Source organism: Oncorhynchus mykiss, chromosome 2, assembly GCF_057628025.1.
Source record: "Oncorhynchus mykiss isolate SJ-2025 chromosome 2, ASM5762802v1, whole genome shotgun sequence".
Taxonomy (NCBI): Eukaryota; Metazoa; Chordata; class Actinopteri; order Salmoniformes; family Salmonidae; genus Oncorhynchus; species Oncorhynchus mykiss.
This window is the reverse complement of record NC_143023.1, coordinates 60,464,246-60,479,603: the sequence shown is the minus strand read 5'-3', so window position 1 is coordinate 60,479,603 and position 15,358 is coordinate 60,464,246. Positions and strand designations below refer to the sequence as shown.

At 40.7% G+C, this 15,358-nt stretch overlaps 1 protein-coding gene across 7 annotated transcripts in view; it reads left to right on the top strand.

The window, feature by feature from the left end:
• The window catches only part of LOC110501743 (receptor-type tyrosine-protein phosphatase gamma), a 73,487-nt gene that overhangs the window by 34,033 nt on the left and 24,096 nt on the right, over positions 1-15,358 (top strand). For all 7 annotated transcript variants that reach the window (XM_036952092.2, XM_090203782.1, XM_090203789.1 and 4 more), the window contains exons 3-7: positions 5,514-5,693; positions 6,172-6,323; positions 7,178-7,273; positions 9,183-9,249; positions 10,844-11,001. In XM_036952092.2, coding sequence (XP_036807987.2) covers positions 5,514-5,693; positions 6,172-6,323; positions 7,178-7,273; positions 9,183-9,249; positions 10,844-11,001 — 653 coding nt within the window. The remainder of the gene's footprint in view (positions 1-5,513; positions 5,694-6,171; positions 6,324-7,177; positions 7,274-9,182; positions 9,250-10,843; positions 11,002-15,358) is intronic.

Here is a 15,358-nt window from a genome sequence, read left to right as displayed (position 1 = left end):
ACTGGCACAACAATGGGGACATTATTGGGTGAGGGCACAGACATGTGGGCACAGGCAGCCAGGCGGGGGGACAACCTGTATTCCGACTGCCAATGCCACCCTAACATGCCCCTGTCCCTCCCCAACTTCCCTGTCCTCAATAACCTTCCCCATCTATAGGCCTATTGTATAACTAGCATAAACAGAAAGTTTCTGTTGGAGGCTTGAAGATATATATTACATCCCCCATACACACACAGACAAACACACACACATACACTACATTGCTTATTAATATTGCAATGACTATTTTGTTCAGGCACAATATAGAAGCTAATGAGAGTTAAAGAATCATTCTGCATGGTGAGCCCTCCCAGCCAAAGGGCTTGGAGTGGTGATTTGTGGTGTGTGCTTGTTTGTGATAATGCAGGTTTGTGTGTGTGTGTGTGTGTGTGTGTGTGTGTGTGTGTGTGTGTGTGTGTGTGTGTGTGTGTGTGTGTGTGTGTGTGTGTGTGTGTGTGTGTTATTGGATAATCTGCATTGTGTGTATGTGCTATCATGATGCAGGTGTGTGTGTGCTTCCATTTGATCATCTGCATGTGTGTGTATGCTCTTGCGGTTGTGTGTGTGGAAGGGATTCTCTTTTGCTGTGCATGCCTATTGAGCGACGCATCCCTTCAGCCCTGATCTTTCTTATCCTAAAACCATAATAGACAGGCTCCTCTGACATACCTTTATGTGGATACGAACACTGTACAGTACCGTCATTATCACCGCTAAATGAACGGTCTATTACCTCTCTTAGAAAGGGAAGAACGGTATCTTTACCAAGCATTTATCCTAATTCATCTGAGCTCAATTTGGAGTGTCATAGCAAAGCATAGTATAGCAAATACTTATGTAAATGAGCTATTTCTGTATTTAATTTTCAGTACATTTGCAAAAGATTCTAAAAACATGTTTTCACTTTGGATTTACAATTCTTCCAATGCACCAGATTATGTTTTGCACGCGCCCAAAAACACACTAATAACAATATTATCATGTGAAATATTATTACACACACATACAGGTAGCTACTAAAATAAAGGAAACACCAACATTAAAGTTCTTAATAATAGAGCGGTGGGCCATCACGAGCCACCAGGACAGCCTCAATGCGCCTTGTCATAGATTTTTACAAGTGTCTGAAACTCTATTGGAGGATTCGACACCATTCTTCCATGAAAAATGCTGCTTTGAGACCCCTCAAATTCACTGATTAATCTCTTCTAGCCATAGTAGGCAACTGGGCATTTTTATACATGGCCCTAAGCATGATGTGATGTTAATTGGTTAATTAACTCAGGAACCAGTACCACACCTGTGTGGAAGCACCTGCTTTCAATATATATGTTGTATCCCTCATTTAGGAGGTTCCCTTTATTTTGGCATTTACCTGCATATAATAAATACGGTTCTAACGGAATTTTCATATCAACAATTGAAATGACTGAAAAATGTAGATCAAAACATCAAAAAAGTGAAAATGAAATTCTAGCTTGATAAATCATTCAAAGGGATTTTGTCCATTTTCATGTTTGTTCAACGGTAGCCTAACCCGCAAAAACGCTACCTAGCAAAAAAAAAATTGTACAAATTGATACTTGAGGTCAAAGTATAATATTGCAATATGTAACTGTATCTATTTTATGAAATTGGCTGACTGGAACAAATGAAGCTAAGCAAAGCAGCGCTGACCCTGTCGATTAGCAGTGACTGGAATCATGAATACCCAGGTGCCTTTCCTGAGGTTTTGTTGCAGTTTTAGCGAATGTTGAGAATTTGAGCATAAAAAGCATCAGAACTATTTAGAAAAAATCATTAGATAACAAAGATTTTTAAATTTGGCTTTTCACAACAGCTTATTTATACGATTATCACGGGGTAAGCACACCAGCAGCTACAATTGCCCATAACAGATAGATGATGAAGAATATACTGTTGCATCATATCCCCTCTGCTGTGTGTGTGGAGCCATTGACATGCTAATGAGCTGACCCAGAACTCAGAATGACCTCATTCAGCCTCATTGTCTTCTGGCTCAGATGGGTCTCTACAGTATTTGGGCCCCAGGACTAAAATTCAGTTAGAAATTGTAACGAGTAATAGTAGTAGTAGTAGTAGTAGTATGTGTGTGTGTGTGTGTGTATCTACATGCTCACAGTATATAGCCTAAGCAATGCATATCAAATATATCTGCTGGAAACTTCAAGGCAAGTGAAAAATAAGCACTACCCATACTCACTGTCACTGATGTTTTAGCCAGCTTTTGTTGTTGTCTATGTCATATGAGACAGGTGTTGGCTAAAACAGAAACAGACTGGCAACCAGGTTTGATAGGATGAGTTAGGTTACAAAACTCAGGAAGGCAATTTAGGTCTCCCATGCGACCAATACTCTGAAAATGATACTGCCAGTCCCTTAGTTGACTCCAGTTAAACTGGAAAATGTACAGCAATGAATGAGCTGGAGCAAATGTTGGAATGAAAGCATGACATTAAATTGTTCTATTGTGTGGAATAGGCACATCAGCTCCATGCACATCCCCATATCAACCCTTTGCCATAAGCACTTCATGTAGATATGACTTGATTGAACTACTCATCATATCACCCAACCCATGATTACAAAAAAAAATGATACCGGTAACCGATATTTAAAATTTTAGCTGCCTTTTAACTGCCATTCTAGTACAGTTAAATAGTTAACACACACACATGGACACTATCAGGTCACAAGGCGAGACCCAGATGCAGACACAGGAGGCAGATGGTTGGAGTCTTAGATGTTTATTGATCCAAATAGGGGAAGGCAAGAGAATGGTCGTGGACAGGCAAAAGGTCAAAACCAGTTCAGAGTCCAGGAGGTGCAGAGTGGCAGTCAGGCTCGAGGTCAAGGCAGGCAGAATGGTCAGGCAGGCGGGTAAAGAGTCCAGAAACAGGCAAGGGTCAAAACCGGGAGGACAAGCAAAAAGAAAATAGAGAAGGCAGGAGCACGGGAAAAACATGCTGGTTGACTTGGACATACAAGACAAACTGGCACAGAGAGACAGGAAACACAGGGATAAATACACTGGGGAAGACAATGACACCTGGAGGGGGTGGAGACAATAACAAGGATAGGTGAAACAGATCAGGGTGTTACAGTACCCCCCCCCCACCTGGGCGCATACCTGGCTGACCGGGGTGCCGGCGGTGAAAATCGGCGATGAGGGCCGGGTCCAAGATGTCTTTAATAGGGACCCAGCACCTCTCCTCCGGGCCATAACCCTCCCAGTCAACCAGGTACTGGAAACCCCTGCCCCCTGGTCGAACCCTCAGGAGGCGTCTCACCGTATACACTGGCTGGCTATCGATGACCCGGGGGGAGGGATGGGCCTAGAAACAGAAGACAAAGGACTGTGAGACGCAGGTTTAATCCTAGACACATGGAAGGTAGGGTGAATACGGAGGGCACAGGGTAACACAAGAAGGACAGCAGTGGAACTAAGGACAGCAGTGGAAAAGGACCAATGAAACTTGGGACAGTTTGTGGGACTCCACCCGAAGGGGCAGGTCCCGAGTGGAAAGCCATATCCTCTGCCCAATGTGGTAGTGGGAAGCTGGGGTCTGACGGCGGTCCGCTTGTCGACGATACCTGGAGTTGGTCTTGAGAATTGCCGCCCGAGCTCTTCTTCAGGTACATCGACAGCGGTGGACAAACATCTGGGCCGAGGGTACGCTGCTCTTGTTCCCGGGAAGAGTGGAGGATGATACCCAAAATTACTGTGTAACTCATGTAGGGCAACATCTGACAAATAGCTCACTTGGTAGTGTGTACCGTTGCTCGACCAGTCGGCGAAAGCCAACATCACCCATGACAGAGAACGGTTGATTGTCAAGGGCAATGAATTCCATTATCTTGACTTTAATGGATTTCGCCTTTGAGTTGTCTTGCTGAAATGTTCTTACTCTTTCAAATGACTGCTCGACTTGTTGACTGCTTGATCCACACAGCAGACATTGTGGGCGTAATTACGTCATACCTACATTATATAGGTATGCACGGTAGCTTTGAAATAAGTTTTTAACCTCTCTAGGGTATGTGGGACGCTAGCATCTGGCCAACATCCAGTGAGATTGCAGAGCGCAAATACAGAAATACTCATTCATATAAATTCAGAAAACAAAACATATTTTACAAAGGTTTAAAGATTAACTTGTTGTGAATCCAACCACAGTGTCAGATTTTAAAATGCTTTATGGCGAAAGCATACCTTATTATTTGAGAACATAGCCCAGTTGACAAATTATTACAAACAGTAACCAGCCAAGCAGAAGCGTTACAAAACTCAGAAATAGAGATAAAATGAATCCCTTACCTTTGATGATCTTCATATGGTGGCACTCAGAAGACATTCATTTACTCAATAAATGTTCCTTTTGTTCGATAAAGTCTCTTTATATCCAAAAACCTCAGTTTTGTTTGCGCATTTTCTTCAGTAATCAGGCTCAAACGCAGTCAAAACAGGCAGACAAAAAATCCAAATTGTATCCGTAAATTTCATAGAAACATGTCAAACGATGTTTATATTCAACCCTCAGGTTGTTTTTAGTCTAAATGATCTATAATATTTCAACCGGACAATAACGTCGTCAATATAAAAGGTAAATAAGAAATGCACTCTCTCAGGATTGTGCATGAAAAACCTCTGTGACACGGCAGGGTCCACTCATTCAGACTTGTCTCATTTATAAGAATACAAGCCTGAAACAATTTCTAAAGACTGTTGACATCTAGTGGAAGGCATGGGAACTGCAAATTGAGTCCTAAGTCAATGGATACTGTAATGGCATTGAATAGAAAACTACAAAACCAAATGTAAAAAAAACTTCCTGAATGGATTTTTCTCAGGGTTTTGCCTGCCAAATCAGTTTTGTTATACTCACAGACACTATTTTAACAGTTTTGGAAACGGTAGAGTGTTTTCTATCCAAATCTACCAGTTATATGCATATCATATCTTCTTGGCCCGAGTAGCAGGCCGTTTAATTTGGGCATGCTTTTCATCCAAAATTCCGAATGCTGCCCCCTACCCTAGAGAGGTTAACATACCGATGTTGGCATTTTTAGCTAATATGTTCATTGATATATCGTGCACCCCTAGGTATTAGTGCTGGGATAAAAAAATATATATATTTATCACACCATGGAGATCCCCCAGGAAAGGCTTGAGAAATTCCACAGTTCTGCATGTTACACCCCAGTGATAACCTGTCAAAGCAGACACACCTGAAGGTGATTAGCACGTTAGCTCCCCACAGGATCACACCTGCAATCAGTTGGTCACTAATTAGAGAGGAAGAAACCAGAGTACACTTCCGGGAAAAGGGAAAACAACTGAGTTGTGTTTTGAAATGGAAAACGGCAAATTAATGTAGCTGACGCACCACCAATATGTTAGCTGTCTACCTCTACCATGCAATAAACACATTCAAACTCTCTTTTGGCAGGGACTCTCAACCAAAACAACTGGGCCAAGAAGTACCCATCATGTAACAATGCCAGACAGTCGCCCATCAACATCGAGGAGGAGCTGACACAGGTCAAAGTTCAGTTCCAAAAGCTGAAGTTCGAGGGCTGGGAGGAAGCGATGTCTGATGGGACCACCATCAAGAATGACGGCAAGACAGGTATGCGCTCTCACGTCCCCATAAGTCGTCACCATAAAAAACAGCATTACAGCAGCCAGCAATGAAACTGTAAAGCCAAAGTAATACAGTAAAACAGTCCTATCTGCAACCAGCCATTCAGTCACCTATTCAGTATCCACTGCCTGTGGGTAGAAACTGCCTCAGAGCCTTGTGGTCTGGGTTTTAATACTACGGTGTCGTAGTAGAAGGAGGAGGTGGAGAAGAAGAAGGGTGGAAGGAGGAATGCAATACAATATGATGATGTGGAAATGATTATATATGGTTAGATACTGAAAGATTGGGCATTGTTATAATGTATACTTATGGCACTTTTAAAGCCGATGGATGTGTGTGTGTGTACGTGACTTTTCGTGATTTCACTTGGAAAGCTTCAGGCCACATCAATATAGTGTGTGTGTGAGTGAATGTGTGGGTTGTTTAATGGGGTCAACTAACACCCTCTGTGTGTTCTCTCCAGTGGCGGTGAACCCAGAGGGGGACTTCTATGTGAGTGGAGGGGGACTGAGGGGCAGGTTTAAGGTGGGAAGAATCACCTTCCACTGGGGACGCTGCAACGCCTCCTCAGAGGGCTCCGAACACAGCCTCAACGGGGTGAAGTACCCCCTTGAGGTAAGACCTGACATTCGCCCATTATAACTATGACAGAGTATAACCTTGTTATAACCTCCATATGACAGAGTATGACCTCATTGTAACCTCCCAAGTAGGGCTTTCTAATTTTTGACTGTTTGGCTGTATTTGACAGTATTTATCTCTTTGACACTTACCAACTAACGGGTGTGATCATTCTACAGTGTTCCCTGCAGTGTACACTCAAACCGAATAAGTGCTTGGGCTCTCTTCGAAGAGAGATTGTTCGGCTCAGTAAAGCCTCAAACGTCCGCAACAGTGAAATGGACTACTACTGTAAGAGTTCATGAGGAGGCGGTACACACCTCAATTCAAACTGTTGTTAGAAAATGCAAACGTTGATACATAGCCTATAGATAATTAGCTGGCAGAATGTCTTGGTTTGAGGGCAGTGCGGGTTAACTGTCCTGTTGCGTAACAATCACATTTTTGAACAGTGCATTCAGACACCACTCGCATAAAAAAAAAAACTCACATTGGGGCGAACATTAGAGATATTTGGAACAAACACGATGAAACGGTTAAGTTTATGAAAAGTTCTAAACATGTTTTATGCGTTGTACATGACCGTAGGAATTCTAAGTGGTTTTAATGGGCTTTCTCCATTCTGATGGTTTTATACTCAACCAAACTAGGACAAAATTGACTGTGAAGTAGTCCGATCAGTTTAGCATTGTATCAAAATATCGCTATAGACAGTATTGTTCAAATCCAAACCGGTATGTGGATCCATGCCAGTATACCTTAAAATAGGATATAGCACTCAGCCCTACTCTCAAGGACAGTACAAGGGATATCAACCATCTCCTGTACCTTGTATCTGTCTGTTCCAGATGCAGATCTACTGTTATGAAGCGCATCGCTTTGAGTCCTTAGACTACGCCATCAAGGACGGGGGCAGGATCACAGCTCTCTCTGTGCTGTTTGAGGTGGGCGTGAGTGTGTGGTCATTTTCTGCCTGTGTCTGTATCATTGGTGTAAAGTACTTAAATAAACATACTAATACATACTACTTAAGTCGTTTTTAGGGGTATCTGTACTTTACTACTTCTATTTTTGACAACTTTTACTTTAACTTCACTACATTCCTAAAGAAAATAAGGTACTTTTTACTCCATACATTTTCCCTGACACCCAAAAGTACTCGTTACATTTTGAATGCTTAGCAGAACAGGAAAGTGGTCCAATTCACACACTTATCAAGAGAACATCCCTACTGCCTCTGATCTGGTGGATTCACTAAACACAAATGCTTAGTTTGTAAATGATGTCTGAGTGTTGAAGGGTGCCCCTGGCGATCTGTAAATAAAATAAAAACAAGAAAATGGTGCTGTCTGGTTTGCTTAATATAACAAATTTGAAATGATGTATACTTTTACTTTCTAAGTATATTTTAGCAGGTATGTTTACTTTTGATACTTAAGTATATTTAAAACCAAATCATTTTAGACTTACTCAAGTAGTATTTTATTGGGTGACTTTCACTTTTATTTGAGTCACTTTCTATTAAGGTATCTTTACTTTTACTCAAGTATGACAGTGGGTACTTTTTTATACCATTGGTCTGTATGCTTTGACCTACTATGGCCACAGTACCGACCTACCTGTGTGTTCAGGTAGGTAGGTACTGTAGATTGGGGGGAGTGGGTGTCCTTGACAGGTATGTCATCTGACACTGACAGGAAGCGGAGTGTGCTGATGGATTTGATTTTGTGCAGGTGTGCATGTGTTTGTGACCTGTGTCAAGAGTGTTTGATGGATCATTTTGCATCCATACCAGCAATGATTTTCATAGTCGATGAGGGATGACTTACTGTGTCTACATAACTAGTCTGAACAGTACCTCTACTGAATAAACAGCCTGGCAGTAACTGACAGTGTAGAATACCAGCAGCTCAATACCATGTATGTGAGCGTGTGTGTGTTTATTGAGGAGATTAGCCCACACATTTTAGGCTACACTCCGCTGCCCACCTGGGAAATCAAAGGGGACAGAAGAATGGAACGGATTACTCTCTACAGCATCAGACTGAGCAGAGATTAGACATGCCACAGTACATAGACGGTCAGCTGTGGAATATCACGTCTCAAGCTATTAGCTTAACATCAGTGTTGGCTTTAGCTTAGCATCAGTGTTGGCTTTAGCTTAGCATCAGTGTTAGCTTCAGCTAAGCGGGTCACAGCTTTAAAGGGGCATTCAGCAGTTCAAACAATAACAAAGTGATCTCCATGCCTTTGTTTCAGTAAAAAACTGAGGGATGGGGCTGGAGAAATGTAAGCATTCTCAAATTCATTGACAGCTATGTATACAAGAACTGACCGTCCATTATAACAACATTATAGTTTTAGCAATTATTTTGAGGCTGCATGGTGTTTATTTACATTTACTTTGTTTACAAACAATGTAGTTAAACAAGGTTATGTTTTTGGGTTCTGATTGGGTACGACAGTTGAAATGAGATCATGAGGCGTTATATCATACGTTATATTCTTCAAGAATCAATGGCTACATCATTATTCATTTATTTTTCTATTGTGTTATTGACTGTACGTTTGTTTATGTGTAACTCTGTGTTGTTTTTGTCGCACTGCTTTGCTTTATCTTGGCCAGGTCGCAGTTGTAAATGAGAACTTGTTCTCAACTGGCCTACCTGGTTAAATAAAGTATAACATAAATACATGTATGTCCCAAAATGGATGTAGCAACTGCAGATTGCCTCTTTAAAGCAGCCCAAGAAATTTAGGGACACAAAAAGGTAAGGGGAAGGAGATGAGTAGAAAAAGCTACTGTAGACTTTTGAGATGCCTGACTAACCTACTGCCTTTCCCTCTTTACAGACTAGCATCGAAGACAATGACAACTACATAGCCATTATCGATGGAATCAACAGTGTCAGTCGATTCGGTATGTCAACCTGACTTAACCCTAATAACTCTAATCTCAACCAATCAACTTCTTTTTACTCAACTGCTGTAAGCACAACCATAATTATCTCCCTTGCATTTCTTTATTGATGTATTACTGCACAGCTATGTTCCTAAGTTTCAGTACATGTCTGTTGTACAGTAGATAGTTAATGCTAATGGAGGTTGAAGTTTTCAATGCAGGTAGGCATTACAGAGTGCGTGAACTCATGTCATGTCAATTCAAAGGCCACTATCCCCCACAATCACACACCCCCTACCTCACTGTGCCTTAATGTAACCCACAGGCACGCCCTAATGCATAAACACACACACACTGTTTTCTTATATATTCATCTTCTGTTGTTCATCCTCTATTGTTTAACCTCTATCATTCATACTCCATCGTTCATCCTCTATCATTTATCCTCTATTGTTTACCCTCTATCGTTTATCCTCTATCGTTTATCCTTTACCGTTTGTCCTCTTTCGTTTATCATCGGTCGTTTATCTTCTATCTTTTATCCTCTATCATTTCTCCTCTGTTGTTTATCCTCTATCGTTTATCCTTTATAATCTATCGTTCATCTTCGATCATTCATTCTCTAACATTTATCCTCAATCGTTTATCCTCTATCGTTCATTCTCTATCGTTTATTCTCTATCCTTTATCGTTCATACTCTATTGTTTATCCTCTATGGTTTATCCTCTGTCCTCTATTGCTCATCCTCTATTGTTTATCCTCTATCGTTTATCCTCTATCGTTTATCCTCTATCGTTTATCATCTATTGTTTATCCTCTATATCATCTATCCTCTATCAATCATTCTCTATCGCTCATCGTTTATACTCTATTGTTTATTCTCTGTCATTTATCCTTTTTTGTTTATTCTCTATCGTTCATCCTCTATCGTTTATCCTCTATCGTTTATCCTCTATGGTTCATCCTCTATGGTTCATCCTCTATCAATCATTCTCTATCGCTCATCCTCTATCGTTTATACTCTATTGTTTATTCTCTGTCATTTATCCTTTTTTGTTTATTCTCTATTGTTTATCCTATATTGTTTATACTCTATTGTTTATTCTCTGTCATTTATCCTTTTTTGTTTATCCTCTATCGTTCATTCTCTATCGTTTATCCTATATCGGTTATCCTCTATCGGTTATCATCTATCGTTCAGCCTTCATCGTTCATACTCTATTGGTTATCCTCTATCGTTCATGCTGTATTGTTTATCCTCTATCATTTAACCTCTAATGTTTATTCTCTATCATTTATCCTCTATTGTTTATCCTCTATCGTTCATTGTCTATCGTTTATCCTCTATCCTCTATCGGTTATCCTTTATCGATTATCATCTATTTTTCAGCCTCCATCATTCATACTCTATTGGCTATCCTCTATCGGTTATCCTATATCGTTCATACTCTATCATTCATACTCCATCGTTTATCGTGTATTGGTTATCCTCTATTGGTTATCCTGTATCGGTTCATCTCTATCGTCTGTCATTCTCTCTTCCTTTTGATCTGTTCCTCTATTTCACTTTTGCCTCTCTGTCTGCGTTCCCTACACTTTCCCCCTGTCTAGGTAAGAGTGGGAGGGTGGGTCCCTTCTCTCTCCGGGGCCTCCTGCCCAACTCCACAGAGAAGTACTTCATCTACAACGGCTCCCTCACCACCCCACCCTGCACTGAGACCGTGGAGTGGATCGTCTTCAAGAACACTGTGGCCATCTCCGACACGCAGGTGGGTCTGTGTGAGTGTGTCCATGTACGGTTGAAGTTTGAAGTTTACATACACATAGGTTGGAGTCATTAAAACTTGTTTTTCAACCATTCCACAAATTTCTTGTTAACAAGCTATAGTTTTGGCAAGTCGGTTAGGACAACTTCTTTGTGCATGACACAAGTAATGTTTCCAACAATTGTTTACAGACAGATGATTTCACATATAATCAACTGTCTCACAATTCCAGTGGGTCAGAAGTTTACATACACTAAGTTGACTGTGCCTTTAAACAGCTTGGAAAATTCCAGAAAATGATGTCATGGCTTTAGAAGTTTCTGATAGACCAATTGACATCATTTGAGTCAATTGGAGGTGTACCTGTGAATGTATTTCAAGGCCTACCTTCAAACCCAGTGCCTCTTTGCTTGACATCATGGAAAAATCTACAGAAATCAGGCAAGTCCTCAGAAAATAAATTCTACACCTCCACAAGTCTGGTTCATCCTTGGGAGCAATTTTCAAACGCCTGAAGGTACCATGTTCATCTGTACAAGCAATAGTATGCAAGTATAAACACCATGGGACCACGCAGCCGTCATACCGCTCAGGAAGGAGAATCATTTTGTTTCCTAGAGATGAACGTACTTTGGTGCGAAAGGTGCAAATCAATCCCAGAACAACAGCAAAGGACCTTGTGAAGATGCTGGAGGAAACAGGTACAAAAGTATCTAAATCCACAGTAAAACGAGTCCTATATCGACATAGCCTGATTGGCCGCTCAGCAAGGAAGAAGCCACTGCTCCAAAACTGCCATAAAAAAGCCAGACTACGGTTTGTAACTGCACATGGGGACAAAGATCGTACTTTTTGTCCTCTGGTCTGATGAAACAAAAATAGAACGGTTTGGCCATAATGACATATCGTTATGTTTGGACGAAAAAGGGGGAGGCTTGCAAGCCGAAGATCACCATCCAAACCGTGAAGCACGGGGGTGGCAGCATTATGTTGTTGGGCTGCTTTGCTGCAGGAGGGACTGGTGTACTTCACAAAATAGATGGCATCATGAGGCGGGAAAATTATGTGGACATATTGAAGCAACATCTCAAGACCACAGTCAGGAAGTTAAAGCTTGGTCGCAAATGGGTCTTCCAAATGGACAATGACTCCAAGCATACTTTCAAAGTTCTGGCAAAATGGCTTAAGGACAACAAAGTCAAGGTATTGGAGTGGCCATCACAAAGCCCTGACCTCAATCCTATAGAACATTTGTTGGCAGAACTGAAAAAGTGTGTGTGAGCAAGGAGGTCTACCAACCTGACTCAGTTACACCAGCTTTGTCAGGAGGAATGGGCCAAAATTCACCCAAATTATTGTGGGAAGCTTGTGGAAGGCTACCCGAAAACATTTGACCCAAGTTAAACAATTTAAAGGCAATGCTACCAAATACCAATTGAGTGTATGTAAACTTCTGACCCACTGGGAATGTGATGACTGTCCTAAGACAGGGAATTTTTTACAAGGATTAAATGTCAGGAATTGTGAAAAACTGAGTTTAAATGTATTTGACTAAGGTGTATGTAAGCCTCTGACTTCAACTGAACACCTGTGTGTGCATTTATGAAATCAGAGAGTGTGTGGAAATGTTGTTTTTGTCAGTACAGAAGAAGAGATAGCGTGAGCAACAGGAAGAGGGGGAGTGGGAATTGACAGATGTCTTTAAGAGTGTGAATGGGTTGGGTGGGACCTTAACATACACTCCTTCATCTGTATAGATAAAAGGCATTGCACAAGGTTGTTTTCACAAGTCACTTCTAAACTGTTTCATTATGCCGGCGCCTGTGTCTTTTTGTTTTTGTGTCGGACTTTGTGCCAGACCTCTGCTTTTGATTTATGTCTGCATTCATAATTGATTGTGTGTGTGTGTGTGTGTGTGTGTGTGTGTGTGTGTGTGTGTGTGTGTGTGTGTGTGTGTGTGTGTGTGTGTGTGTCAGCACCATGCGTTTCAGTTTAAGCAGAGTAAAGGCCTCTGTGTGCCTTTATTTGTTTGTTTTAATTACAGCTTTTATATACCTGTCAATCACAAATACCCCGAGGGTAACAGGGAAGACATACACGCACTCACACTCCTTTTAAGTCTTTAACTGTTGACATCCTGTTGTCTGACACACACCCTCTTTCCATTTAAACTGGCTTTCAGTCTGCCCGTTTTCGGGTTTCTGTATGGTATGGTAATGTCACGTCTCAAGTTTCAAAACATTTTGAAAGGCCATTTTGGGAGAATTGTTCCTCTATTGTGTAGCTTGGTAGCTTTTCAAACACTCCCTGGAGGCGTACACTAGCTCTTATGTGATAGAATTACCATATCGCCAGTCGTGCATACAGTAGCCTATATATTCAAACAACGTTATCCACATATTTATTGTTTTGATAACCTTAACTAATAACCAATGCCTGTGCATATGCAAAAGTATTTTTCAAAAGTTGTGCCATAAGAGCGCCATGATCATCATGAATCCTACTGTGTGTTTCTAGACAACACCACACCTATCATTACATTTGTACATACCAATGGCTGTTGCAGAGGCTGCCCGAGTTTTTGGCCCCCGGTCACACTCACAGCCACTCTGGTTGGAATGCTGTGTGAGTCAGAGGACCAGTGTTCTGTACAGTGTTATGCAATCAACTGTAGAAGAGGTGTATAGGACAGGCATCCATGCATGTGTCTAGCATGTGTGTATTTTATTTTACCTTATTTTACCAGTCAATTAAAGAATACATTCGTATTTGCAATGTTCTTATTTACAGAAAGTTATTTTTTGATGGCCTGTGTGTTAGGTTGTGTGACGTCTGAATACTGTATGACCCATAGTTTTGAAGGTCTGTCAGAATGTATCATGATAATAGTAATTAGCTAGTATGTGGGTGGTGCCATCAAGTTAGTGCATTTTGAGAAGATTTCACCTCATTTTAACATTCTGTCATAAAGAAAACATATTCAACTTAACCTCTGCCCACCGAATCCGGTAGCGGGATGAAATTTGAATAAACATACGGTGATCGCTACATAAATAGTCATATTAAACATTCATGAAAATACAAGTGTCTCACATGTTTCGAAAGCCTAGAATCTTGCTAATCCAACTGCGTTGTAAGATTTAAAAAAGGATTTACTGCGAAAGAATACGATGAGATTATCTGAGGATAGAGCCCCATAAAAAACAACTATTTCAACCAGCACAGGCGTAACAAAATCACAAACTGCAATAAATAAAATAAATTGTTTACCTTTGACGATCTTCCTCTGTTTGCAATCCCAGTGCTCATTGTTACACAATGAATGGTCTTTTGTTTGATAAAATAAATTTTTATAGCCTAAAACAAAGCATTTTGTGAACCGCTTGTGTCGTGAATTCCGTCTCATTCCATTTTCGACGACACATTTGAGGTAAATACACACACAAAACGTGACCTTTCCAGTCATGTTTGGTTTCATTGCAATCAACTGGTTTGTTTGTACCACAACCAAACCTGATGGGTCATTTCGCGGGACATATTGACTGAAAGAAACCGATTTGCAGACAACAAGTAATGACATCATTGAGCACCAATGATTTGCCCACTGTTTCGTTGATTGACTGTATTTTAACCCAATGACCACTGATCGTCTTGAAATCTAGCTGGGTAGATAGCCAATGAGCTGAGGTAAACAGCAATATGTAATATTTATGTGTTGGAAGACCAACCCATGTAGTAAACTCCAACGTAAAGAGGTTAATTCGCCATTGACGATTCATACCGGAAGGAGCCACGCATTTTGCGCACAGCATTGTTTTGGTAAAGAGCATATTCAGCTGTTTATATATCAATCAGTATGGCGACTAAGTCAGGGAAAGCTAAATCTAAGTCTAGATATACAGATGTACACACAATTTTAGAAGAAATTGATCGAGGACGATTCATTTAGCGATTCTCAAATGGAGGAATATTTTTTGAATGGAGAGGACATCGTTTTGGACTGGTAAGTTCTTCTCATGCTAATGCCGTTGTTTGAAATTAATAATATAAAATATTATTTGTGAAATGAAATAGCCTATTTGAGGCTGTTGAGGGGAGGGCAGGCCCACAACAATGGCCAAAGTGAAATGGAGACAGTAGATACAGCTGGTCTGTCGTTATATAATAAAGACAGTATATCTAGCTGAAATTTCATAATATAAATGAGACAGTAGATCTAGCAGGTCTATAATAATATATTCAACCTTATGTTCCTTGTACTCTATATATATCTGCTTATTATACCTGTTATTAGGATCTCTTTTAGTCCACATTTGGACTAATCTTCCAAGAGTCCTTAACATTAAAATACAATTTATAA